The following is a 21,722-nucleotide window of genomic DNA, read 5'->3' on the forward strand; positions in this document are numbered from 1 at the left end:
GGAGCCGGCTGTAGCTTTATCGGCTCGGCCCATGCATTCATCCCATCATCTCAACAATTGTTGCCGAGCTACAAGTCCAATCGTCCACCCTCGACGTCGCCGCTGCGATACACGCTTCCTTTGGTCGCAATGCAGCCGTTTGCTCGTCCTGCGGTTCGGCTTGTCTGGAACCATGCGCGATTTGGGCTTGATCGATCCACGAGGCCCGGGAGGTCTTGCTGGGAGCCCTCGATAGTGCAGAGCTCAACAATATGTGTGCGATGCAATTTTCAGGCCATTGGTCTCCGAGCAAGACTCTATTCGACGGAGCGACCACCGAGGGATTCCGAGAGGAGTTCAAGGACGAATAAAGATGTCGAGGATGAGCTTGAATCTATACTTAAACCTCGGCCAAACTTTTTCAAAGAGCTTCAACCGCCTGCCGATATACCCAAGCTGGAAGATGTCAAATCTACCAATGCGACTTCCGAAAGCGCTGCCCCTAAAGACACAAAACCCGAGCCACCCAAGGCCGAGACAGATACAAAGTCTAGCGATGAAGCCTCTCAATCGCAAGCACCATCAGGTCTTCAAAACCTGCGACACCTTACCCTGAACCATATGAACGAATTGAAGGAGAGGTTTAGCGGTGCTATGGATAGACTGCAATCCCGAGCAATGAATGCCTCACAAACGCTCAACGATATTACCGGATATACAGACATCGAGGCCATCAAGCATCAAAATGCCAAGCTAGAAGCAGACCTTGCAGCAGCTCATGAGCGGGTCCGTGAGGCTCGCCAGGAATACAAGACATCGAACGCTAGTCGTGCGACAACACAGCGTGAGGTCACAACACTATTGGCGCGGAAGGATAGCTGGTCCCCTATCGATCTTGAGCGCTTTACTGAGTTATATCGAGCCGATCATACCTTGGAGGGCAAGGTCGCATCGTCCCAAGAGGCTCTAACGGAGGCTGAGATGGAAGAACAGCGCCTTAGCCAGCAGCTAAATGCCGGAATCCTGAAACGTTACCATGAAGAGCAGATTTGGAGCGATCGCATTCGGCGGGCGAGCACTTGGGGTACATGGGGCCTGATGGGCATGAACTTCCTCTTGTTCGTTATCCTGCAGTTTGTGGCAGAGCCCTGGAAGAGAAGGAGACTGGTCAGGGGTGTTGTAGCTGAGGAGAAGGCTGTTCTCGAGGAGGTTCGTGGTGAACTTGAACAGGTCAAGCTGGCTATCGAGAACCAAAAGACCCTATCAACAGTTGAAGGAACCCCAGAGGCTGAGGCCGAGGCAACTGCTGAAGCCGTGGCATCAGAGAATGTGTTGCCGGGTGAGAGCCTCATGGTGGAGGAAACAAATTCCAGCCAGGAACCAGTTGCCACCTTTGAATCAGTGGCTGAAGCGCCTTTCTCAGGACCTCTACCCACGAGGACATGGCAAGAAGCTCTTATGGATCCAGAATGGTGGAAAGCCAAATCACAAGACATCTACAGCGAGCGACGGATAGATCTTCGCATGCGAGACGTTTCATTATTGGTGCTGGAGGGCGCATTAGCAGGAGCTGTGTTTACAGGAAGTATTGCGCTGCTTTTGGTTCGAAGATCATGACAAGATGTAAAATAGATATAAAGCTTATCATTGTATACTACTATAATAAAACTGTACATTCTCGTTATAGAGTTTCTCGGGTGATGTTGATTTACGATGCTTCACGCTGTTGGCGAGCCAATCGGATGTTGGTGTTTTGCATGACCGGTAGGGCTGGTAGCCAGAAAGGCAATACCGAAGAAGATGGAGTGGGACTAAACCTTTGGAGCTTAATGAGGTTAATATTTCTAATATGCCATATTTGATATTCGTATGCATAAAATCCGAGACTATTTGTTGAGTTGTTGATATATCGTCATAAAAGGAACTTTGTCCGCCAAGAGCAAGTTCATCATGACACTTAAGCCTTCAACGGCCCCTAGACCCCTTGTCATTCCACCCTCAAGGGTGACCCTGACCATTAATTTGAGCTTGGATGATGAAAGTGCACATCAGGAATATGATTTGCCAGTCATTGAGATTAACGGCAACTAATTGTTAAGGGTCTTAACGTTACAGATATTGACCGCTTTCCGATATGCGGTTTTAATCGGAGGTGTTTTGATGGTGGGGCTCTAGGACTTGTAGGACTATAAAAGGTGACTTACAGCAGACGCAGATGCTTTTCCAGTGTAACTGTAGCTACACGGTGGGAATAAGGAAATGCACATATTAGAGTTTGTTATCTCCTGATTGCTATTGACGGGTTTGGAACTTTGTGGTATTACTTATGCATGATAAGAAAGGCTCAAGAGTTTGTCGTTTCAGAGAATGGTTTCACAAGCATTAAACCAAGTTTCCTTGTTCATGCGAAACTATCTGCTGATGGATCTTGAAACGCAATTCGAGTAGGACACATGCCTGTGAATATCATATACAAAAGTGCCAAACAGACATTTCTTTCGAGTTACTGTAGAGACTCTCAGGTATGGTTGTCTCATTGGAGCTCAGCCTCTTTGTCCACGTTATCATATCATCATTCTAGTCCTACTGAGGTTACCTCTTGACAAAAGCATAAGATAAACCAACTAGATTGCATCGTATCTTTCCGTGAAGAACTGAACACACAAGGATCTACGGATACTGATGAATGATTCTGCTACAAACAGCGCACGTCGTCACCCACCATAAACTCAACTTAACCGGCCGGAGAGCTACACCTACGCCGCTACAAATTGGAAGCTCCCCGCCAGCCAAACCCTGGATCTCCCCACCAAGAGCAGAGCGGCGGTGGTCTTAGCTCCTCGAGGTGGTCTTGGTCTGCCTGTGCCTGTATACCCTGAGGCCTTGCCTTGGGCATTCATTAGTACTAAGGAACGGTATTGGGCTGTGCTTTGTCTTTCGACCCTCTCTTTTTTTTCGTGTTTGTCAAAATCTTTTTTGAGCTGATCACCTCTTTGTGTCTCCTAAAAGGACCTACCTATATTTCTCAGTTCTACCAATTTCCTTGGTGTTTTAGCTTACCGCTAAATTCACCTGAGTTAGCTCAGTGTTACTGCGCTGTCCTCTGCTGTGCTGTGCTCGCGCATTGAATCCATGGAAAACGCCCGATAAAAACCCCGCCAATTTTACCCCCTCCTCCACCGAATGTCGATGCGATTCCCTAAGGTACCAACCAACTCTAGGAACTTATTGGATCACTGACGACATTTCTCACCTTTGACCTTCCAACCTACCTGCACTCTATTCCACCACCTCTACCTAACTGCCCTGCCACCGGCCACTCAACACCTATATAGTACCTACCCAAGGTACCTACCACCACCATCTGCTTCTGGCAACGGCTGGGCATAATAAACCCAAACCCTCTTTCCCTCAACCTCCCCTCTCCCCCACCCGCCAGCTTCGGCCTCATCCACCTGAAGCGAAGCTTGACGGCGAAAACCTCCGCCAGCTATAAACCATCGCCGCAGACGCACGCATAATTACGCATACGCAACTGGGACCTTCTGGCTTCCCTCGTTCCGTGTGTTTCTGCCCGCCTGCACTTGGTTCGGCTCTCACAGTATAACGACATTCATTAACGATAACGACACACAAGACGTCACCTGTCTCGTCGTCTATTTTACCACCCGCTCGCCTACGCTCGCCCGCTCATTATCGAGGCGTCGTCCTCACCACCTGATATCGGCTGTATTTTCAGCCATCCCCTCCTCCTCCAACCTCTTGTCGTCCAGCGCGAACGTATCGTGCAGCCACTTTCACCATGAATGACGATGATGCGATCCATAGCATCCACAAGAAGATCGAGCGCGAGAAGGCTCTCATCAACGCTGCCAATTCCATGAGGGCACAGACCAATAATGAAGCCGTCAGATCTCGTCTCGACTCACAAATGCGAGATGGTCGTCGCAATCTTCAGTTCTTCGAGGAGAAGCTGCGCGACATCCAGATGCGACGTGTGAACGCAGGTGTTGGAGACATGTCCCTTGGAGGACCTTCTGACGATGCTGGCGGTCCTCCTGCACCACCTCCCAAGGATTCCCGAGAAGATAGAGGATCCTATGGTTCGGGCTCAGGACAATATGCCCAATCTGGTGCTGGTTCTGATCTCATGCCTCCCCGCCACCCTTATGCTCCAGGTCCTGGTGGCTCGGGTATTCCGAAGCCACGTCCAAATTTCACCAAGTTAGGTGCGTCGTTGCTATGCCATCTCCATAGAAACTTCCCTGAGACTTTCCGTGTTTTCTGTACTGTGCTAACGTGAACGAAAACAGATTTGATCAAATATGATACACCGCATCTGGGACCCCGCATCCAGCTCATGTTGTCGCAGATTCAATTCAAGCTAAACGTCGAAGAGCAATATCTGAAGGGTATCGAAAAGATGGTTCAGCTTTACGGTATGGAAGGAGACCGCAAAAGTAAGGCTGACGCGGCTGCCCGAAAAGTCGAAAGCAAGCAGAAGATTATACTGTTGAAGCAGGCACTCAAGAGATATGAAGAACTGCACATCGATGCGGATGTTGCCGACGCTCAAGATGGTAAGTTTATACTGCAGCATTTCCTACTACGACGACATATTGACAAAAGAGCAGACGATTCAATCAACGCCCCTAACCTGAGGAAGCCCCTAAGCGGACAACTATCGATTCGTATGCTGGCTATAAAGGATGTAGACCACCTCGCAACTGGCAGGTTTACGCGAGGGCCTGAGACCTTTATTGCCGTCAAGGTTGAGGATACCGTGATGGCTCGTACAAAGGCGTCCAGGAACGATCGCTGGGAAGCCGAATACCATACCATCGAGGTTGACAAGGCCAACGAAATCGAGCTGACAGTTTACGACAAACCCGCTGAGCACGCCATGCCTATTGCTATGCTCTGGGTCCGAATCTCTGATATTGTCGAGGAAATGCGTCGCAAGAGGATCGAGGCTGAGATGAACAGTTCTGGATGGGTTTCGGCCGACAGAATGGGCAGCAGCGGTGGGGCCCCTTCACAGTTCCCCATGAGCCCATCTTCAGGCTCGTTTGGGCCAGGCTCTCCAGCAGGTGGCGGTGCGCAAGGAACAGAAACTGGCCCATTCGGGACTGCTGGTCCTCAGCCTCAAGTGCAAACTGGACCAATTGAAGAATGGTTTAACCTAGAGCCTACTGGGCAGATTCAACTCCAGTTGGCATTCAACAAGACTAACGCGAACAGCCGCCCCGTTGACCTCGGTCTTGGCCGAAAGGGTGCTGTTCGTCAACGCAAGGAGGAGGTTCACGAGATGTACGGACACAAGTTCGTACAGCACCAGTTCTACAACATCATGCGTTGTGCGCTTTGCGGAGATTTCCTCAAGTACTCTGCAGGCATGCAGTGTGAGGATTGCAAGTACACTTGTCATACAAAGTGTTATTCCAGTGTGGTTACGAAGTGTATCAGCAAGAGTAACGCGGAGACCGATCCCGACGAGGAGAAGATCAACCATCGTATTCCGCACAGATTCAACCCTTATTCCAACATGACAGCAAACTGGTGCTGCCACTGTGGTTACATTCTGCCTTTTGGCAAGAAGAACTGCAGAAGGTGCTCAGGTATGTTTTGTTTGACTCTGTTTGCTGCATTGTGAAACTAATCCTTTATCTGTAGAATGCAGTCTTACTGCCCACGCCCAGTGTGTGCACCTTGTTCCTGACTTCTGTGGCATGTCCATGGCGGTGGCCAATCAAATATTGGACGGGATCAGATCCCAGAAGCAGAGGCAGGCAAAGGTCTCCTCACTGACAGAAAAGACTCTCCGGCCAGGAAAATCGAGCCCGACAAGTACTCATTCTCCGGCCCCATCCTACTCCAGCTCGTCCGCACCTCCCTATCAGCCAGGACCTGCCTCACCTGAGGCAACTGAGGCTGCTAAGGTTATGTACTCGAACCAGACAACACCACGGCCTGGCCACCCCGACCGAACATCATCTAGCTCAACGGCGGCGGCGGCAGCCTCTGCGGCTATGTCTGGAGGACCTGGAGGGGCCCAGAGACAACAGTCTGATTATGGACGTTACAGTGGAGGGTATGACCAGCAACAAGAGGATCCCTACGCTCAAGGGGGTCAATACGGCGCGGGTCAGCAGCGTAAGTACAACCCGGCTGACTATGCCAACGTCAACCCTAGCTACGGAGGACAACCGCCAGCTCAGGCTCAGCGACCAGTGCAGCAGCAGCCAGCTGCACAACAGCCTCCTCCCCAGCAACCGCTGCCTCCGGTGCCACAACACCAGCCTCAGCAGCAACAAGGTGGTTACCAGCAACCACCAGTACCAGCACACCAGCCCCAGTCTCCGGAAGCAATGTCTCCTAAGCAGCAGTCTGCATCTGGTGGAAATAAGGCACCACTACCTTTGGCTACAGACCCAGGTACTGGCCAACGGATCGGACTTGACCATTTCAACTTCCTGGCTGTGCTGGGTAAGGGTAACTTCGGTAAGGTCATGCTTGCTGAAACAAAGCGATCTCGCAAGCTCTATGCTATCAAGGTGCTCAAGAAAGAGTTCATCATCGAGAATGATGAAGTAGAGAGCATCCGCTCTGAGAAGCGTGTGTTCCTGGTTGCCAACCGAGGTAGGCACCCATTCTTGACCAACCTGCACGCATGCTTCCAGACCGAGACCCGTGTGTACTTCGTAATGGAGTATGTCAGTGGTGGTGATCTGATGTTGCACATTCAGCGAGGTCAATTCGGCACCAAGCGTGCCCAATTCTACGCCGCAGAGGTTTGCTTGGCCCTCAAGTACTTCCATGAGAACGGTGTCATCTACCGTGATCTGAAGCTTGACAACATTCTGCTGTCACTTGACGGTCATGTCAAGATTGGTGATTATGGTTTGTGCAAGGAGGATATGTGGTATGGTTCGACAACAAGCACCTTCTGTGGTACCCCCGAGTTTATGGCTCCAGAGGTATGCCCATAATATCTAATCCCTTTTTGTTCTTTGTGCTGACATTTTTCAGATTCTTCTCGATAAGAAGTACGGTCGTGCTGTCGATTGGTGGGCATTTGGTGTCCTGATCTACCAGATGCTTCTCCAACAATCTCCTTTCCGTGGAGAAGATGAGGATGAAATATACGATGCCATTCTCGCCGATGAGCCTCTTTACCCTATTCACATGCCTCGAGACTCAGTCTCTATTCTCCAGAAGCTGCTCACTCGTGAGCCTGACCAGCGACTCGGAAGCGGCCCAACTGATGCCCAGGAGGTGATGAGTCAGCCATTCTTCCGCAACATCAACTGGGACGACATCTACCACAAGAGAGTGCAGCCTCCTTTCATGCCTCAAATTAAGAGTGCTACTGATACCAGTAACTTCGACTCGGAGTTCACCAGCGTTACTCCCGTGTTGACCCCAGTCCAGTCTGGTAAGTCTCTCAGCTTCCGAGTTCTTGATCTTTCACTAACAATGACAAGTTTTATCACAAGCCATGCAAGAAGAATTCCGAGGCTTCTCCTACACCGCTGATTTTGATTAAGCGACTGAAGTAACAAGATTGACGATTTTGCAATATTTTATCGAGACGATGGAGCCGCGGTGGGGTTGTTGTCTTGTCTATCGGATACCCAGGGGCGATAGTGAAATAGATGGCCGGACACCGCGGGCAGGTGATGTCGGTATAGCGAACCTAGGATGGGCGTCTGGATAAGACGCCCTCTTTCCACGTTTGCTGGTTCGCTTATAGCGATTGGCTTTCAGGATATCGGTTGTTGGGCGAGTAAAACGTACGAGGGCATGACCAGTACCGTGCCATATTGAGATGGTGAAGCAAGCGACTCTAGCGGTAGATGAGTATCGTATACAGCAGCATTTGAATGCATGTTAGTTAATAGAAGTGAGAGAAGAGATATCAAAAATGAGTTGCAGGCGATGGCTTTCGTCATATCTTACCCTACACAATTGTGATTGATGATGTGCTCTTTGACAAGGTCTACATACTGCTTGATGATTCGTTTTCACATTGTCATAGGTGCGTTTGCAGGCGTGAAGGGGCATTGACATGTTTTAGATATTTTTTTGACCTATATTTTGTTTATTCCATTTATACTTCCGCCTCTTTCTAGGTTTTCTCTATCCTTCTACGATGTGTACTCCTTCTGCAAGAGCTTGGCAATAGTGTTGAGTCTATAACATGTTAGTATTCGCTTCGAAAGGCACTTATTAGGTTGAAACTTACTGGATGTTGCTGGTACCCTCATAAATGGCACCAATCTTGCTGTCACGGAAGTACTTCTCAGCAAGACCCTCACGGACAAAGCCCATGCCACCCATCCACTCAATGGCGGAACCACTGACGCGACCAGCGACCTGAGAAGCATAGAGCTTGGCCATGGCAGCGTCCCTGACAAAGTCCTCACCGGCCTCCTTCTTGCGAGCAGCAGTGTAGACGAGAGCGCGAGCGGCAGTGATCTCGGTGTAGGCCTGGGCGAGCTGGTGCTGCATACCCTGGAACTCACCAACGAGAGAGCCGAACTGCTTGCGGTCGTTCCAGACGTAGCGAGCAGCGTTCTCGAAAGCGCCAAGAGCCAGACCAGTCATCTGGGCAGCGATACCAATTCGGCCCTCGTTGAGAAGGGCGATGGCGTACTTGTAACCGTGGCCACGCTCACCGAGGAGGTTCTCCTTGGGGATCACGACGTCGTCGAAGTTGATAACGCATGTGCTTGAGGCGCGGATACCGAGCTTCTTCTCCTTCTTGGCGATAGAGAAACCCTTCGTGCCCTTCTCGACGATGAAGGCAGTAATGCCCTTGTAGCCCTTGCTGGGGTCGAGGTTAGCGAAGACAATGAAGAACTCGGCCTCCTTAGAGTTTGTGATCCACATCTTGCTACCCGAGATTTTGAAACCGTCGGCGGTCTCAGTGGCTCTTGTGGCCATGGCAAAAGCATCGGAACCAGAGACAGGCTCAGAGAGACAGAAAGAGGCGACGGTGTTTGTCGCAAGGCGAGGGAGCCACTTCTTCTTAATAGCAGTGGAAGCATACTTGATGATAGCTGTGTTGCAGAGGGTGTTATGCACATCAACCAGGACGGAAACAGAGGGGTCTGCACGGGCGAGCTCCTCAATGGCGATAATGGCGGAAGTGAAGTTCATGCCGGCACCGCCGTACTCTTCAGGAATCTCAATACCCATGAGACCCTGCTCGAACAGCTGCTCAACAACAGCAGGGTCCATCTCCTCAGCCTCGTCCATGTCACGCGCACGAGGAAGAATCACATCTGTAGAGAACTTGGAGACTGTGTCGGCCATGGCGGCCTCGATCTCAGAGAGGTGGGTGATGGGTGTAGGAGGAATTTCGGAGATGTCGATGTGCTCATTGCGGCGGGTAGATGTTGTAGACAGAGGGCGAGCAGCATTGCTTAAGCGCAGAGTTAGCGATTGCTTCTTCTCATTCTCAAAACTGCACTCACAGGTTTATTCTCGTCAATGTTCGGGGAGCGGTGGCTCGTGTGGCAATGCGCTGTGTAAGACCTCGACCTCCCTGTAGCGCAGGGCGCACGACTCGAGTAAACGACGAAGACATGGTGAGATTCGCGGTGTTGAAGAGAGGAGTGAGGAAGAGCGGTGACTATGTCAGAGAGAAGGAAGGGAAGAGATGCAAGGAGCTGAAGTGGCTAGGTTAGATCGAGGCGTGAGGCGGGTATGTTAGATGTCTGACGATCACAAGCCAAAAGCGACAACCAACAAGACAAGCTCTTTGTATGGTATGAAACAAGAAGATGAAGGCGATAAGAGAACAAGAAGGTCAAGATATCAATTATATTAGCCTCGGTATATACAAGTCATCCATTGCCCCCCGTTGTACGCCTACGCCCTTCCCTTTATACGGCTGAAGCGGTTGAAGAATCTCGCTGCTCGGCCTAGACCAGCCGAGGATAACCACCGAGGTCGAGGATGTCTTCGGTTGTACAGCGGTAATGGAACTTGACTCTGTTTGACTTGGATCGATTTGGGGAAATCTGTTAGCCAATGCGGGATGGGAGATGGGGAGGATTGCGGGGTGGGAAAAGATGCACCGGCGATTAACCGCTGACGTCAAAGATCTAGGTGGGGCATGATAGATTGTGGCATGTGATCTGCTGCACCCGGAGAAACGAAACATCCGACCCTGTGTAGCACGTGACGCAGTTTCGGGAGGCTGAGATTTTGATATCGGCATTGCATGAGCTTGGGATTGGGATAGCGAGAGGCCGAATACGGGATCAATTCGACCACGTCCCACGCGACAATTCAACCCAATCCGACCATCGACGACTCGCCCAACATGGTCGGCTCCATACTCCGCCAGTTCTTCTCCCCGGCGACTCGTCGTCCCCTCACCACAGCCCTCTCAACACCACCAAGCCGCCTCATCCAACCAACCATCCGAACATTCACAACCTCAGCACCCCGCGCATTCGCCCCCACAACAGCTCGCCCAGCTACACTGAACCAAGTACTCCGCGGTATCCGAAAAGGCAAGCGCGCACGCCACGCTGTCTCTCCTGCTCTGTCCAACACAAATTGTCCCGCTCTGAAGGGTGTCTGTCTCCGTGTTGGTGTTGTTCGACCCAAGAAGCCCAACTCTGGTGAGCGAAAAACCGCTCGTGTGAAGCTTTCCACTGGAGCTGTTGTTACGGCGTATATTCCTGGCGAGGGACACAATATTCAGCAGCATAGTGTTGTGTTGGTGCGAGGTGGACGTGCACAGGATTGTCCTGGTGTGAGATACCATCTTGTTCGAGGAGCTCTGGATCTGGTACGTTCAATGCCTGTTGGCCTCGAATTGAAGTTCTGGCCACATCTATAATACTTGTCGTTATACTAACTACTCCAGGGTGGTGTTGCGAGCCGAACAACAAGTCGAAGCAAGTATGGCACCAAGAAGCCCAAGAAGGCCACAGTTGGTTAAACAATTTTGCATACGGAAATTAAATGGACGAATTGGGTTAAAAGATGGCAAGGCGATGATACAAGACATGTGTCAAAACCAATAGACCTGGCTGTGGCCATGTAATGATATTGTACACTATTTCGAGCATTCAAGAAAGCATTCAAAAGATCCCAGAACATTCTTGATTCATACACTCTACATGATCAAAAGCTGTCCAAAGTGCTTCAAACCCAGACGCCTGTTGTTGGTTCCCGTAAGAATATCACCCAATGCCGACCCATTGTGTGCAGCCCAGAAATCATGCAGACAATCTACCGAGCATCACGACCTGTATGATACAACCCTATACAACCCCATGTTAATAATGTTTTGTCTACTGCTGCTTCTCGTAGCCCTTGGGCTTCTCCATGCCGTTGAGCTCGAAGAACCGAGAAGTGCCTGTTGCTTGGTTAGCGTATGATTTTGAAACAGTCTTCAGAAAATACTTACAAGAGTAACCCTTCCAGTCAAAGTTGTTATCAGGGTTGCAGTGGCAACGGAGATCCAGACGTCGCTGCTCATCAGTGGGGCAATGAGTGAAAGGAACGTGATAGTAGGCGATATCCTCGAAGAAGTGAATCTGCTCCTTCTTAAGGAGAAGACCAGCAGCGATAGAATGGACAGGAGCATCACCCCATCGCTCGTAGAAGAAACCACCGTCCTTGTCAAGAGACTCGAAGAAATCGAGGTAAGGCTTGCTTCGGAGCCAGGACAAGCTACCAACCTCAAAGTTGGACCACTAAACTCAATTAGCTGTGAAACGGGTGATAACTAGAGCTTAACTTACGAAATGGCACTTGTTGTAGTTCTCACCACCGTCATCACTGAGGAAACGCATAGAGTTGTCGGAAGAGATATGCTCGGGGTGGTTCTGCATGAACTTCTTGGTGCTAGCCCAGAGGGTAGGAATGGTGTCGATGTACTCGTAAAGAGAGAGAACAAAACTGTACTTCTTGTTGTTCTCGTGCATGACACGGAAGGGGTCGTAGTGGATGTCGCAGAAGAGCTTGACGGAGGGCTCAACACGCCAGTAGTACTCGTAGTTCATCATGAGTTCCTGTCGGAAGAAGAAGCCAGACTCGAATCGGCACATGTGACGGTAGCTGATAGAATCACCATAGATAATCTTTCGCTCGTGCATATCCTCACGGACCTTGCGGGCCTTCTCCTGGTCAATCCACTCAGGGAAAGACCAGTGCTCCTCGGGAATCAGACCATAGTGAGTCTTACCAGAGCAGAGAGAAGTGGTGACCTTCTTGAACTGCTCATCGAAGGGCTTATCATTGAGAAAGACCCAGTCGTAGTTGTATCGGCGGTTGAAACGATCCTCGACTTGTCGAATGGACTCGGCGATCTCCCAGACGTCCTGGTTTCGAGCAAGAGTGACAAATGTAGCGTTCATGCGGGGACCGGGAGCAGTGCCCTGGAGGTTGTTCCAGCCAGGGTCGTTGGGGGACATAGCCAGAGGAGCCTCAGCAAGCTCGCCTGAAGCAGGACCCTCTTTGGGAGTCTGAGGAGCAGGAACAGCGGGGGCATCGCCAGCAGTACCGGCACCCTCGCCGGCGGGCTTCTGAGCGGGAGCATCGTCCTTGGTGAGAGCAGTGTCTCCCTCCTCAGCAACAGGTGCTTGCTGGCCGGGGAAGTTGACGTTGTTGCCGGCATCAGGGGATTTGGGGATGGTGCCAGGAGCTTGCTGCTGATTGCTGGGGCTTCCAGGACCGCCTGGGAAGTTACCGACACTGCCAGGAACGGGGATGGTATCGATCTTGGAATTGGAGAAGAAGTAGAACATAGTGAGCGTCTAAAGGAGTCGGGTTAGCAGGTGGCAACGTAAGCCATCATGAGCATCAGAGCCCATGGGACACAAATGAATGAGGTGACGTACGAAAAGCGCGAGCGCAATATAGCGCACGTAGCGCGTATGACCTGCAGCCATGGCGAAAGAAGAATTGACGATACGAAATCGTCAATATAAGAAGAGTTCAAATGAAGTGGGAGGTTTGAACAGAAAACAAAGAAGAAAGATGGATGATCCAGAGTCGATGTTTCGGTCGCAGCGCGCACGGGGAAAAAAGACACCTAGAGCACCTAGCAGCCCGCCTAGGCAATTACGTTAGTAGGGAGCCAGGGACTGAGGGGCTCCAGTAAAAGGAACGGTCGGTGATCTTTCTGAACTAAAAAAAGATGGTCTAGTTAGTCCTTCACGAAGCGAAGAACAAGGTCAATATCGTGAACCAGAACAAGTAATTAAGGAGAGAAAAAGAGATGGTTTACGATGAGGGATGAATATTCACGAATTGGGTATGTGCAGGGAAGTATCTACTTATTCTAATACAAAAAGACAATTGGAATCAATGGCACGCAACGAGTTGCTGGAGAGCACTGGAATGAGATGAACAACGTGTTCTGGGGGAACAAGCCCAGCCCTTGATCGTCAATTCTAGGCAAAGTCAGGTACACACGGCGACTAGAGAGGCACAGCTTGTCCTGATAAGAAGAGGGTGACTCGAGGTATCTTCGGCAGGGGTTTGGAGGTAAAATACCTGATTTCCAGCACTTGGCAGCACTAGAACGAAGTATTCGTGAAATGATATCTACTTGGTATCCCCTGACGTCCAGGGGGTGTATCCCGTCTGTTAGCGCATCTCAGCTTCGATTAATGGCTTCTGTGTCAAACTATTGCCGAGTCCAGACGCTTTTGGAGTGAGTCTAATGACATCCAATGCAATAGCAAACTTTTTTCAGCTTATTCTCTCCCACAAGTCCGTTCAGAGAAAGGTGGATTTTGGTCGTTGTCAAGATTACGACGACATGCAACAGGAGACTGATCTGTTTACAGGGATGCCCCAACCTTGGAAATCTCCATTGCCATCGACTTGATTCAGATGTAACAGCTCTTTTAGGTTTCGCCATGCGCCTCTTACAGAATGTTGAGGAATGGGGGATCTGCAGTCATTCAAGCCTCAAATTGAGAAAGTTTCTCTACAGCCAATCGAGGCCTGAATTGGGAAAAGTGTTGCACGTCGAATGCATCACCAGTTTTTCTCGTATCGTTGAATGAGATGGAGGTGCCCCTTTTTACGTTTCCTGGGCTTGTTTTAGGTTGGCAGCTTACAGGAACCTTGCGTCAAAGGAACGCTGCAACCAGCCTGTAGCAGTTCCCGATTTCCCATCTTCTCTCCACTGTACGAGGTAGCCAATTGTTTATTGTTGATCTCCGAAGCCGTTCGTTCCGTTTTTGCTGTCTGTCAGTTGACCTCCTCAACCTCGAATTGAATCTCTTGGCTGATATCCTTGATCTTGGATCGATAACCTTATTCAGGCTCAAACTCATGATCCGTTCCGTATGTCTAATTGACTGACTGTTTATCCCCATTAATGTTTCACCTAAGATCTGTAACTTCGCCATCAAGAGCCCTCTCAAAGTCGACTACCGTACCACGCGTAACCGATGATATCGACAGAGTAGAAAGCCCTATCATGTTTAATAAAATAATTCAAGTCAATATCAATTAAAAACGTCATTGGAGCCATTGACATGTATATCTTATGACAAAGGGCTAACAACATAGCACAGTGAAGTACCTTATTCTTACAATATCAAGATGATATCTTCATCCTCTTGTATAGGTAATTTCTTTTATATCCTCATAATGTTACATATCCTAGTCTAAGCTTGTAAGTAGTATACAAGTTTTGTATGACTTTTGGTCCTGATTGTATGGACTCGACGAAGGTCAACAATGCATTCACGTGATCCTGCACGTGAATGCATGTACCCTTCATCCAGCCGCATGTGGGGGAAGCGGGCTTGGAGAACAACGTAGGCACTTCGTCGCATCATCGTCGGCATCAGAGCTTCGCCGCGCATCAACATCGCAGCCCGCTCTCTCCCAAGCGGCTGTCCACCCTTTCAGCTTACAAACCTCATTGATAGAGTTTCCGAACACTTCTAACAACCTTTCCACAGCCAACATAGCGCTATATTCGCATGCTTGGCCACGATACAAACATCTTGAACCCAATTTACTGGAAGACATCATGATAGATTTGTGCGCGCTGAACGATCCTGAACATATCTCATTCTCTTAGTGGTGAGTGGATTTACCTCAGCTGTCGCTTTCCTACCCTGCTCGCTTCCCCCGGCTTGGTCATTGCTGGATATGTATGTCCGGGAAACCCCTCGACGGCCTTGGACCTAAGGACGAATTATGGGTTGTACAAGCTTCATTCAACGCGAAACCTTTACAGACGACTCAGGCATCGGGAAAGTTTCTTCTTTTTCATACTGGCAGTGATATGCGCCACATGATGGATAGCGCTACAAAGTCAAGCAGCTTCGACCAGGACGAGGTCATGTAAGAATACGACTCAGGATGCAGAACAAGATGAACAATAGAAAAATCCGCCATCGCAGCCATTACGAACAATCCATCAGCGACCCGAATACTTGAGATAAGAAGCTTGATATCTGGTCCAGGGAGGTTATGGGGCGTTTCCTGAGGATACCTCGAGCGGGGCACGGAGTTCCAAAGCGACTACAGTTGACTGGCGTTTGTACTAATTTCTTTCATAGTACAATCGACGTCCACTTGCCCAAATTCTTTCAAAATGTCCTTCTTCGGTTTCGACACCACGCGCCATAACACGGCTGCGCCTGGCTTCTCCCAATCTCACGATCCATTTGCTGGTTTATCAGGCAGGGATGGCGATGATGATGCTCTAGACTTCGAGGAGACTTATGACGGTCTTGGAGACCAGCTCGAAGAGACTGGAGACGCATTCAACGACGACACTTTCGGTGACAGTGGCCCGGCAGTCTCTCGCAGTGCTGGCAAGGATTTCGACTTCTTTGGCCAGACTGCCAAGGTTGCGGATGCCATTGAGGAGGAGCATCTTCGCTACAATCGCCAGGGGCCTGCGGCTAAACCTGCTGCTTCTGCTCAGGCTCATTCTTCCGTCAACCAATATGCCTCGGCCGACTACCAGTCTTACTACTCTAACCAGCCTTATCAGCAACAGCCTTACCAACAGCCTGTGCGATCTGGTTACGAGAAGTACCGCGAGCCCGAAGCGCTCCCTGATCTCCATGTTGACCGAAGCATCTGGGGCATTGGGCCGTCTAAGCCAGCCCAGCAAGCATCGCCGGCTCCTGTTCCTGCAGCTCAGCCTGCCCAGCATGCACCCAGTCGCAAAGTCATGAGCTTGGAAGAGGTCGAGGCCGCCATGCGATCTCAGCCCAAGCAGCAGACACCTCAGCCACATGCCGCAGATCTTTCCTATCAGCAGCCGCCTCACGGATTTACTGCTCATCAGCAACAGCCTCCTCAGGCCCATGGTCATGGCCATCCGGTGACTATTCTGCAGAGGCCCCAAAGCATTCAATCGAAGCCCACGCCGCCCGCCCCGGGTCTTCAAGCGACTCCCATTCAGCATCAGCAGCAGCTCCATGCCAACCCGACCCAGATTCTGCAGAATCCCAACCGCGCCGGCCCAGATGCGCATGTTCCACCTCAGCATGGACACCACTCCAAGCAGTCCCACGGTGCCATCCCCAATGCCGCGCAGTTACAAGCTCATCCCCAAATGCAGCAGATGTCCGAAGAAGAGAAGGCCGCCTATCTGGATCAAGAGACCAAGAGGGCTAAGCGAAACCATAAGATCTGGCTTCTGTCGAAGGACAACGGTTTGATGACTCCCCAGGACAAGAACTTCATCACCCGTATCCAGCTCCAGCAGCTTGTTTCCGCTACCGGCAACCCTGTTGAAGGGTCTGATGCCTCAATTGCCGAGGACTTCTACTACCAGGTTTACAGCCATATTCGAGCTGGCCAGCGCCAAAATCCTAGCCAGCCTCTGAGCAACTTTGCCCAGACATATCTATACCAGACTGGTAGTCGTCAGGGTGGTATGCGTCGCCATGGACGTCCCGCTGAGAACCACTTCCAACGAATGGAGCAGCAGGTTCAGCGTGCTGTCGAAGCTGCCAAGAACAAGCCCAAGAACCCTCAGCTGGTCATTGCAGGTAGTCTAGGAAAGATCTCCTTCAGCAACGCGAAGACCCCTAAGCCTCTCCTCAGCATCAAGCGCACCGAGAGTGAGCATCAGCGCCCCAACAATGGCAAGAAGGGTTCTAGCCTTGATCGAAAGACCATCCTCCGAAACGTTGAGAAGGTTTATCAAACTCTGATGCAAATCGAGGACCATGTTCGGCTTATCCCACCCCCTATGACCGGTCCCGATGAGGAGCTTGAGAACAAGCACAAGGAGTGGGCCACCATTCTAGAGACCTACAACGCCAAGCTCTGGCAAGAGCTCAAGGTCCACGAGCAGATTGGTGTTGTTGTTCCTCATCCATTCATCGCTTTCTTGTCTTGTGCCAAGGGTGAGAAGGCCATTCCTCGTCTCTTCCCTCATCTCTCTTTTGAACAACGAACCACTATCTTGACCATGATTATCTATCATCTCGACCAATTGGATGTCGTCCAGGGCGCTGCTATCACACCGGGCGAGGTGACAACCATCAACGCACGAATGCGTGAGAAGATTGAACTTTTCATCTCTACTGTCATGCCATCACTGATGCAGTATTTCAACGACACTGGCCTGGATATTGTTGATGGAGTTTTGAATCTGATTGCCACCAAGCTCAACGTCGATCTCATTGCTAGATCAAGAATTGGTGTGTCAATGTTGACACTTATTCTCAGTCGTGCCGTGCTTCTCAAACAGACAGGCGCCGGCACTCCTGAGCAGTGGGATAACTGGTATGTAAATTCTGGACCGTTAATCACAACTTTGACTAACAAGCATCAGGGACCGAACATTTGAGATCTTGTTCAGTAGACTCGAACCTTCGCTGCCTTACATTTTCCCTGGTAGTGTCAACACTGGAGAGGACGTCTATGTATGGCAGCTTCTTGCAGCTATGGGCGTCAGCGCCACTCACGATCAACAAACTCGTCTGGTCCTTGCTGTCAAGGACCGTGTGCTCGACACTGTCACTGTTTCAAAGACTCTCCCCCCCGCTATGGGAGCAGAGCGGCTGAACAGTGTCAATTTGTTCATGCGATCCATTGGTTTGGATGTCGAGCTTCTCCAGTAAACATATGTTTCATGAGCATGCATACAGGCTATTGTCGGTGATTCTTGGGCCTTTTTCTTGGGCTGGCATATGAGAGCGCTCAAGACGACCGGGACATGCAGGATGCAACACAACACAACAAACAGGGTTTACATGCTGGCGAAAATATTATTGGGAGCGGTTCAGCGTATAGGCATACTGGGTGTTTAAAACTCGTAACCCCTGATATGGCGAGTGCCTAGCGCTTTCATGTATACCGGCATTACAGTCGGATGATCATCACCAACTCACGGAGAGAGTTTGGGAGGACTCTTGTCCATTGAGGAAATAGGTTATATCGTATTTGCAAATTTTACACGTTTTGGCAAAGCTTTTTTATACTGTGACTTTTGCATTCCTTATATAAAGTTGATAGATCCTTTGCGCCGTCCCATGCAACCTATTTAGTCCCCTGAGTTTACTTCTAGCACCAGACTTTCACTCTTCATCCATCAACGTTGGCCGTTTTTGAAGCTGTAGCTCGAGGTCTACCTCCCCGTCGAGGAACGGTCCCCGCCGCTCCACCTCGTGGTCGAAGCTTGGGCTTTCGTGCCTCCTCCGCCCCTGGCGCAGGTTGCTCTGGCTGCTTGGCGGGAGCAATTGGCTTGGGATCTTCTTTGACAGGTTCTGGCGCCGGTTGTGGCTTCTTAATACCACTAACAGCTTCAAGAAGCTCGTCATCATCCCATCGACGAGCGAACTTTGGCACAGACTCCTCAAGGGGTGGCTCATTTTCCTCCGCATCATCGGCTTTCTCTGCTCCTTCCGCGGCCTCCTCTTGAGTAGGGCGCAGGAAGAGGCTTTCGTTATAAACCTCCCAGGCAGCCTCCTCATTCTCATCTGTGTAGTGCATAGTTCGCCAATGCTCTGTCTGCACAGATCGCAGACGATCAGCCATGGTTTCGGTGGTAACCGTATCACCATCGCCAGTAGCCTTGACAGTCATATGAATTGCGCGAGCAGTGCCGGCTGCAGTGCTGGGCGCCGACTCCTTAGTAGCTGCGTCTTGGCGTGCTTGTTGGACAGTTGCGTCGATGTGGTGAAGTTGTGGGCGTAGATGAACAAGTGATGATACAGGCGTGAGATGCAAGTCCTCTGGTGATGTGTTAAAAGATATATGGACTCAAGAGCCAATGTGACTTACTGCCTTGAAAGACACCAACCATATGCTGAACCTCCTTATACTCAGGATACTGCCCACCAAGGGTCTGTGTCCGAAGCACTTTATCCTGCCTAACGGCCTCTGCCCAATCCATGTTCTCCTGTTCATCCTCGGCCTTTTTCCTGCCACCTCGAGCCTGGACCGTACCGAAGCCAAATCCGCCAGCCAATCCATGACTGCCGCCATTCTTGGTCGCCATAGAAGCATGCAATGTCTTTCCCCACTTTTGACCCTTCTCGCGATCATAGGCGACTGTGTTGTCTAGGGGCACATCGACTTCAACCATACCTGCTTGAGCCTTCACTCGCAATTCGGTCGGTGGAGGCCGTGGGGAGTCATCGGTTCGGTTAGGATGTTGGAGAACGAGAAGACGGCGGCCTAAAGGCAGAGAGGGATTGATAAAGACGTTATATGTTGCGGTGACTGGATCATCATCGTCGTCGTCTATCGTGGTAGGATTGTTGGCTGTAGAGGGCTTGACGCCAGAGTCAACGTCCATATCATCGATGTCCATTGAGGCCGTGGGAGCCGGTGTATTCGACGTTGTAGACATCTTATGAAATTATTTGTAAGGAAACAGAGCTCTTCTGCACAAATTGCCAGTCAAGAACCTGGCTAGGCCTTGTTATTCGCTTTCGGTTTGGATGACTCTACGTCGCTCTCCAAGTTCGCTTTGCGACAACCACAATGCGCAGCTGTTTCTAGAATACCTTTGGCTCGTATGTCGATACCGAGTATATACACCGGTTTTGTACCGGTATCTTAAGCTTCGGCGTTTTTGCGACAGGGTTTAGATGCGAAGTAAGTCAGACTGAAGGTTGCAAGTTTAGAGGGCTGTCAACGCTGGGAGGGGCGATTGTAGAGAAATTTCCATGTTCGTCCCCCGCCAAAGTTTAGACCGTTATCTTATCAGTAACAGCAATTCGAAAGTCCCAAGCCAAAGATGAGAGTCACTCAGTCATGCCCCAATTGTAATAAGTAGCTGACTTATTTCAATAGAGATGTAATCTTGGATGGAAGAAGTGTTTACTGCATTTGTGATGCTTTTCCAGTAAAGCAGCCTATTTGCATTGATAGTTTCTCAACACGCAGTCCGAATTTTAAACTCCATTGAATCCAGCTGGCATATGGCCATGAAACGACATCCGTAGATCGTTTCGTTTCTGGGCATCCCAGAAGCCAGAAAACATATCTATTAACATCAAACAGTCTATCGACCCTTTCCACGGTCGCGGCGTCCACCCTCCAATACCTTGACTCTCTTGTTGAATCTCTCTCCAATACCACCTCCCATACCACTTCCACGGGGTCCATCCGTTGTGTCGATTCCACGCTTTCGGCTCTTGTCCAGAAGAGCACGAACATTCCCACCTGATTGCTTGCGCTTGGTAAGACGATCGATACGGTCGACACCCTCTCCCAGGTTGTGCCAATCCTCGCCACCAAACTGCATGCGGTTGCTGCGACCAGCCTGCTTCGCTTTCTGAGCTCGATCTTTCTTGCTCTCCTTTGGAAGACGTGTAAAGTTCATTTCCTCGTAATCCCGGCGCTCTGCCTCCTCCTTTCGCTCGGCGTCGGTCTTCATCTTGCGACCTCCCTGGACAATTGTGGTACCAATACTGGGCTCCGCCAAAGGTGCACTGGATAGCTCTGAGGCGACAAATTCTTCCATGGTGTGAGACTTGCCGGCGCGACGATCGTGCTTCTCGCGTCGTTGAGGCGCATCCATTGTGGCACGGTCTCTCTTAGGAGGGCGGTATACACCCGCAGCTCCCCCATCACGCTCCGCTCGGCGAGCAGTAACATCATCAGCCATGGCTCCAAAGTTGCCCGGCTTGTGAGACAGAGCTTCAGCATCTGCTTCCTCCTCTGAGTCGTCCTCTTCTTCCTCAGAGTCTGATCCAGCCGCGGCCTTGGCTTCCTTTGCCCGTCTCTCGCGCTCTGCATCGTCTGCTGTTCGGAGGAATCGATCAATGGAGAAGCGCAACTTCTCTTCCAACGGTCGGGCTCCCCTTTCCAAGTAAAGTCGTAGCTCAACCAGCTTTGCCCTCACAGATTCGTCGAGTTCGGAGTCGTCTTCGGCTTTATCCGAGTTTGATTTTGAGTTGCGCAATTTGAGCAGGATCAAGAAGACCAAGTTTTGTAGGTATGAGAGGAGAAGTTCATTCTTCACATCGAGAAGTGAAATACCATCCTTCTGGTGCTCGATGGCTGCGAGTTTTGGTGTGACCTCGAGTGCTGATGACAGCGACTGGGTTAGCGACGTCAATAGCGCCGGTAATGTTGTAGGTGCTGCCATGGTGATCTGTTTGACTGAGACTTGAAATCTCTAGACAATTGAAAACTGATGTCTCGTCGAAAAGTTTGGAGTACTTCAACTTTTTAGCGGGGCGTTCTTGGCTTGGCTCCACATTCCTGCCTCGACAGTCACAAACGCCACAAATCCCCTGTTTCAGTGCGTGGCTCATTCTCCTGAC

General features: G+C 50.4%; 7 protein-coding genes across 7 annotated transcripts; 3 read left to right on the forward strand and 4 right to left on the reverse strand.

Annotated features, from left to right (window-relative positions):
• The first annotated feature begins 13 nt into the window (after positions 1 to 13).
• FOBCDRAFT_220336 (Mdm33 family-domain-containing protein) lies at positions 14 to 1,663 on the forward strand. The gene has a single exon (XM_031179598.3). The coding sequence runs from the start codon at positions 130 to 132 to the stop codon at positions 1,594 to 1,596; it is 1,467 nt and encodes a 488-aa protein (XP_031045485.2). The 5' UTR covers positions 14 to 129; the 3' UTR covers positions 1,597 to 1,663.
• Positions 1,664 to 8,032: 6,369 nt separating this feature from the next.
• Positions 8,033 to 9,790, reverse strand: FOBCDRAFT_158777 (acyl-CoA dehydrogenase/oxidase). Its single transcript, XM_031179596.3, has 3 exons — positions 9,459 to 9,790; positions 8,225 to 9,406; positions 8,033 to 8,172 (listed from the first exon to the last, which is right to left on the reverse strand). The coding sequence occupies exons 1-3, from the start codon at positions 9,569 to 9,571 to the stop codon at positions 8,127 to 8,129; spliced, it is 1,341 nt and encodes a 446-aa protein (XP_031045483.2). The 5' UTR covers positions 9,572 to 9,790; the 3' UTR covers positions 8,033 to 8,126.
• Positions 9,791 to 10,214: 424 nt separating this feature from the next.
• FOBCDRAFT_220339 (uncharacterized protein) lies at positions 10,215 to 10,886 on the forward strand. Its single transcript, XM_059609555.1, has one exon. It carries the CDS (start codon positions 10,313 to 10,315, stop codon positions 10,835 to 10,837), a length of 525 nt encoding a protein of 174 aa, XP_059464647.1. The 5' UTR covers positions 10,215 to 10,312; the 3' UTR covers positions 10,838 to 10,886.
• Positions 10,887 to 11,197: 311 nt separating this feature from the next.
• On the reverse strand, positions 11,198 to 13,011 carry FOBCDRAFT_28317 (nucleotide-diphospho-sugar transferase). The gene is made up of 4 exons (XM_031179594.3): positions 12,846 to 13,011; positions 11,748 to 12,761; positions 11,411 to 11,699; positions 11,198 to 11,359 (listed from the first exon to the last, which is right to left on the reverse strand). Exons 1-4 carry the CDS (start codon positions 12,894 to 12,896, stop codon positions 11,295 to 11,297), a joined length of 1,419 nt encoding a protein of 472 aa, XP_031045481.1. The 5' UTR covers positions 12,897 to 13,011; the 3' UTR covers positions 11,198 to 11,294.
• Positions 13,012 to 15,571: 2,560 nt separating this feature from the next.
• On the forward strand, positions 15,572 to 18,065 carry FOBCDRAFT_133415 (topoisomerase II-associated protein PAT1; the record flags this gene model as incomplete). The annotated part of the gene is made up of 2 exons (XM_031179592.2): positions 15,572 to 17,727; positions 17,777 to 18,065. The coding sequence occupies 2 exons, from the start codon at positions 15,572 to 15,574 to the stop codon at positions 18,063 to 18,065; spliced, it is 2,445 nt and encodes an 814-aa protein (XP_031045479.2).
• A 312-nt stretch (positions 18,066 to 18,377) lies between these two features.
• Positions 18,378 to 20,098, reverse strand: FOBCDRAFT_220344 (Sin-like protein conserved region-domain-containing protein). Its single transcript, XM_031179591.3, has 2 exons — positions 19,228 to 20,098; positions 18,378 to 19,178 (listed from the first exon to the last, which is right to left on the reverse strand). Exons 1-2 carry the CDS (start codon positions 19,796 to 19,798, stop codon positions 18,529 to 18,531), a joined length of 1,221 nt encoding a protein of 406 aa, XP_031045478.2. The 5' UTR covers positions 19,799 to 20,098; the 3' UTR covers positions 18,378 to 18,528.
• Positions 20,099 to 20,259: 161 nt separating this feature from the next.
• Positions 20,260 to 21,602, reverse strand: FOBCDRAFT_220345 (uncharacterized protein). Its single transcript, XM_031179590.3, has one exon. It carries the CDS (start codon positions 21,542 to 21,544, stop codon positions 20,456 to 20,458), a length of 1,089 nt encoding a protein of 362 aa, XP_031045477.2. The 5' UTR covers positions 21,545 to 21,602; the 3' UTR covers positions 20,260 to 20,455.
• Positions 21,603 to 21,722: the final 120 nt, after the last annotated feature.

This window comes from Fusarium oxysporum, chromosome IV (assembly GCF_013085055.1).
Source record: "Fusarium oxysporum Fo47 chromosome IV, complete sequence".
Taxonomy (NCBI): domain Eukaryota; kingdom Fungi; phylum Ascomycota; class Sordariomycetes; order Hypocreales; family Nectriaceae; genus Fusarium; species Fusarium oxysporum.

Coding starts and splice junctions, on each gene's coding strand:
- FOBCDRAFT_220339 (XM_059609555.1), top strand. CDS start 10,313: ATGGTCGGCTCCATACTCCGCCAGTTCTTCTCCCCGGCGACTCGTCGT.
- FOBCDRAFT_28317 (XM_031179594.3), bottom strand. CDS start 12,896: ATGGCTGCAGGTCATACGCGCTACGTGCGCTATATTGCGCTCGCGCTT. Junction 11,700..11,747: donor ACTACAACAAGTGCCATTTC/GTAAGTTAAGCT, acceptor AATTGAGTTTAG/TGGTCCAACTTTGAGGTTGG. Junction 11,360..11,410: donor TGACTGGAAGGGTTACTCTT/GTAAGTATTTTC, acceptor ACCAAGCAACAG/GCACTTCTCGGTTCTTCGAG.
- FOBCDRAFT_158777 (XM_031179596.3), bottom strand. CDS start 9,571: ATGTCTTCGTCGTTTACTCGAGTCGTGCGCCCTGCGCTACAGGGAGGT. Junction 9,407..9,458: donor ACATTGACGAGAATAAACCT/GTGAGTGCAGTT, acceptor TCTGCGCTTAAG/CAATGCTGCTCGCCCTCTGT. Junction 8,173..8,224: donor GAGGGTACCAGCAACATCCA/GTAAGTTTCAAC, acceptor AACATGTTATAG/ACTCAACACTATTGCCAAGC.
- FOBCDRAFT_220344 (XM_031179591.3), bottom strand. CDS start 19,798: ATGTCTACAACGTCGAATACACCGGCTCCCACGGCCTCAATGGACATC. Junction 19,179..19,227: donor GGTTGGTGTCTTTCAAGGCA/GTAAGTCACATT, acceptor ACACATCACCAG/AGGACTTGCATCTCACGCCT.
- FOBCDRAFT_220336 (XM_031179598.3), top strand. CDS start 130: ATGCAGCCGTTTGCTCGTCCTGCGGTTCGGCTTGTCTGGAACCATGCG.
- FOBCDRAFT_220345 (XM_031179590.3), bottom strand. CDS start 21,544: ATGGCAGCACCTACAACATTACCGGCGCTATTGACGTCGCTAACCCAG.